Here is a 1,974-nt window from a genome sequence, read left to right on the forward strand (position 1 = left end):
CCCGGAAGCTGGAGTTACCCGTTAAACATAACACTAACGAGGTAATACTCCCCTCAGGTGTTCGCTGCCCCGTGACAACAGGAGAATGCAACGACGCAGACGGAGCCTCCACATACTGGTCGGTGTTACCTGCCGACAATTGCCATTTCGGCCGATACGATGTCCTATACGAAGGATTGGCACATCGCTTATCACCGAAATCAGCGCATAAGGACTCCCCAACGGTCTACACGGTAACGACACAAGATACCACGTTCGCGCTGGCACGCACAACCGAGACAAACATCTGTGGATATAAACCCCTGCGAACTGAGCACCCCAAGCTCTGCGTCCTCGAAACGCAGCCAGGACGCGTGTTCAAAGGTCGTTCAAAAATCAAAATCGACAATCTTGATATTTTCTCGTACGTAAACTCCAAGTTTATTTACGTAGAAAAACACCTCAGAACACAGCTATCACAACTATACAGAGACATAATGGAACAGAAATGCGCCCTGGAGAGACAAATCCTGCTCAACGCTCTCTCCCTTGCAAGCATTGCACCAGACGAGATGGCGCACAGAATTATGAAATCACCAGGGTACACCGCCATTACAGCTGGCGAGGTTATCCACCTCATCAAATGCGTACCTGTGGAATGCCGAGTACGACCCGTCGACAATTGCTACAACGAGCTTCCCGTCACCCACCAAAATAAATCTCTTTTCCTATTACCCAGATCAAAAATACTCACAAAATCTGGAACACTCAGGGACTGCAACGAACTCCTACCAGCGATGTACCAAGTGCACAACATATGGTACCGACTGACACCGAAACCAGTGGAGTCAATCGCACCTCCGACAATCCAGCCGTTAACCAAACCGTCATGGAGATACGTAAGCCCTGACTCGCTCGCCTCCAGCGGCATTTACACCAGCGAAGACCTGGATCGTCTGCGCGACCACATCATGTTCCCGATGGAAAAACCCTCAATGCTCAACACGATCGCCAGGGGAGCAATGGGACACGAAGTCCCCACAGGAAGTCTATCCATGCTAAACCTGCTAGACGAGAAAACACTCGACAAGCTAGCAGAAAACACGGGAGCACGCTTATGGAAAGGTTTCATAAGCTTCGGATCCGCCAGCGCCGGAGTGCTGGGCATCTTTGTCGTCGCACGACTTGCCAAATTAATAATAGACACACTGATCCATGGATACGCACTTCACTCCGTTTACGGATGGAGCCTACACCTCCTGGGAGCCGTATGGACATCAGTCACGAACATATTATTACACATGGGAAGACCGGCCGACGGAGGACAAAATAACAAAAGGAAGCAACCACCACTGGGACCACTACCCGTACAGGAAGAATCAACACCCCTAGCCCCCCCCTCACAAGAAGAAGACTCCCCACCAATACAAAAAGTGAAAAGTGAAGCGCATGTAAATTATAAAGAATTGCGCAACCTCCTCAACGAAGAGGTATAGACTCGTTCACCACTAGGAAATAAGAAAGTGTTAACCTTAACATTAAGCATAAATAAAATTATACCCACTATGATATAGAACTGGAAAAAGTTAGACATGGTCCAACTTTTTCTTCTAAGGGGGGAGGTGTCACGTCCGGCTACTTAAATTTTTCACTCCTATGCAAAATAATTCTAAGTTCTTATAACACCGTTTGAAATGCGCGCCAATGCCGGCCATGACATCTAACTCCGCCTAGTGCCTGAGCGCGGCGCTCCGCAGCACCTGGGAACTTCCCTACCACGGCAACTCCCTACTCTAGAGAGTTCCCCCACTCTCGGCCGCCGCAACCGAGCTGCCGAAAACCGAAGGACCTCAGAGCGAGCCCAGAGGAGCTCAGTTCTAATCGCGCCGTCAAGCAGAGCAGTCACCTTTAAGACTCTCTCCGAATTCTAAAATTCAAATTCTAACTCTAAGATTCTAATTCTAATTCTAAGACTCTAACTCTAAGATTCTAACT

General features: G+C 48.8%; 1 protein-coding gene across 1 annotated transcript; it reads left to right on the forward strand.

The window, feature by feature from the left end:
* The first annotated feature begins 374 nt into the window (after positions 1-374).
* LOC145934435 (uncharacterized) lies at positions 375-1,629 on the forward strand. The gene has a single exon (XM_083034841.1). It carries the CDS (start codon positions 477-479, stop codon positions 1,473-1,475), a length of 999 nt encoding a protein of 332 aa, XP_082890967.1. The 5' UTR covers positions 375-476; the 3' UTR covers positions 1,476-1,629.
* Positions 1,630-1,974: the final 345 nt, after the last annotated feature.

This window comes from Prenolepis imparis, unplaced genomic scaffold (assembly GCF_030444845.1).
Source record: "Prenolepis imparis isolate NDT839.2.m4 unplaced genomic scaffold, iyPreImpa1.0 SCAF_3, whole genome shotgun sequence".
Lineage (NCBI taxonomy): Eukaryota > Metazoa > Arthropoda > Insecta > Hymenoptera > Formicidae > Prenolepis > Prenolepis imparis.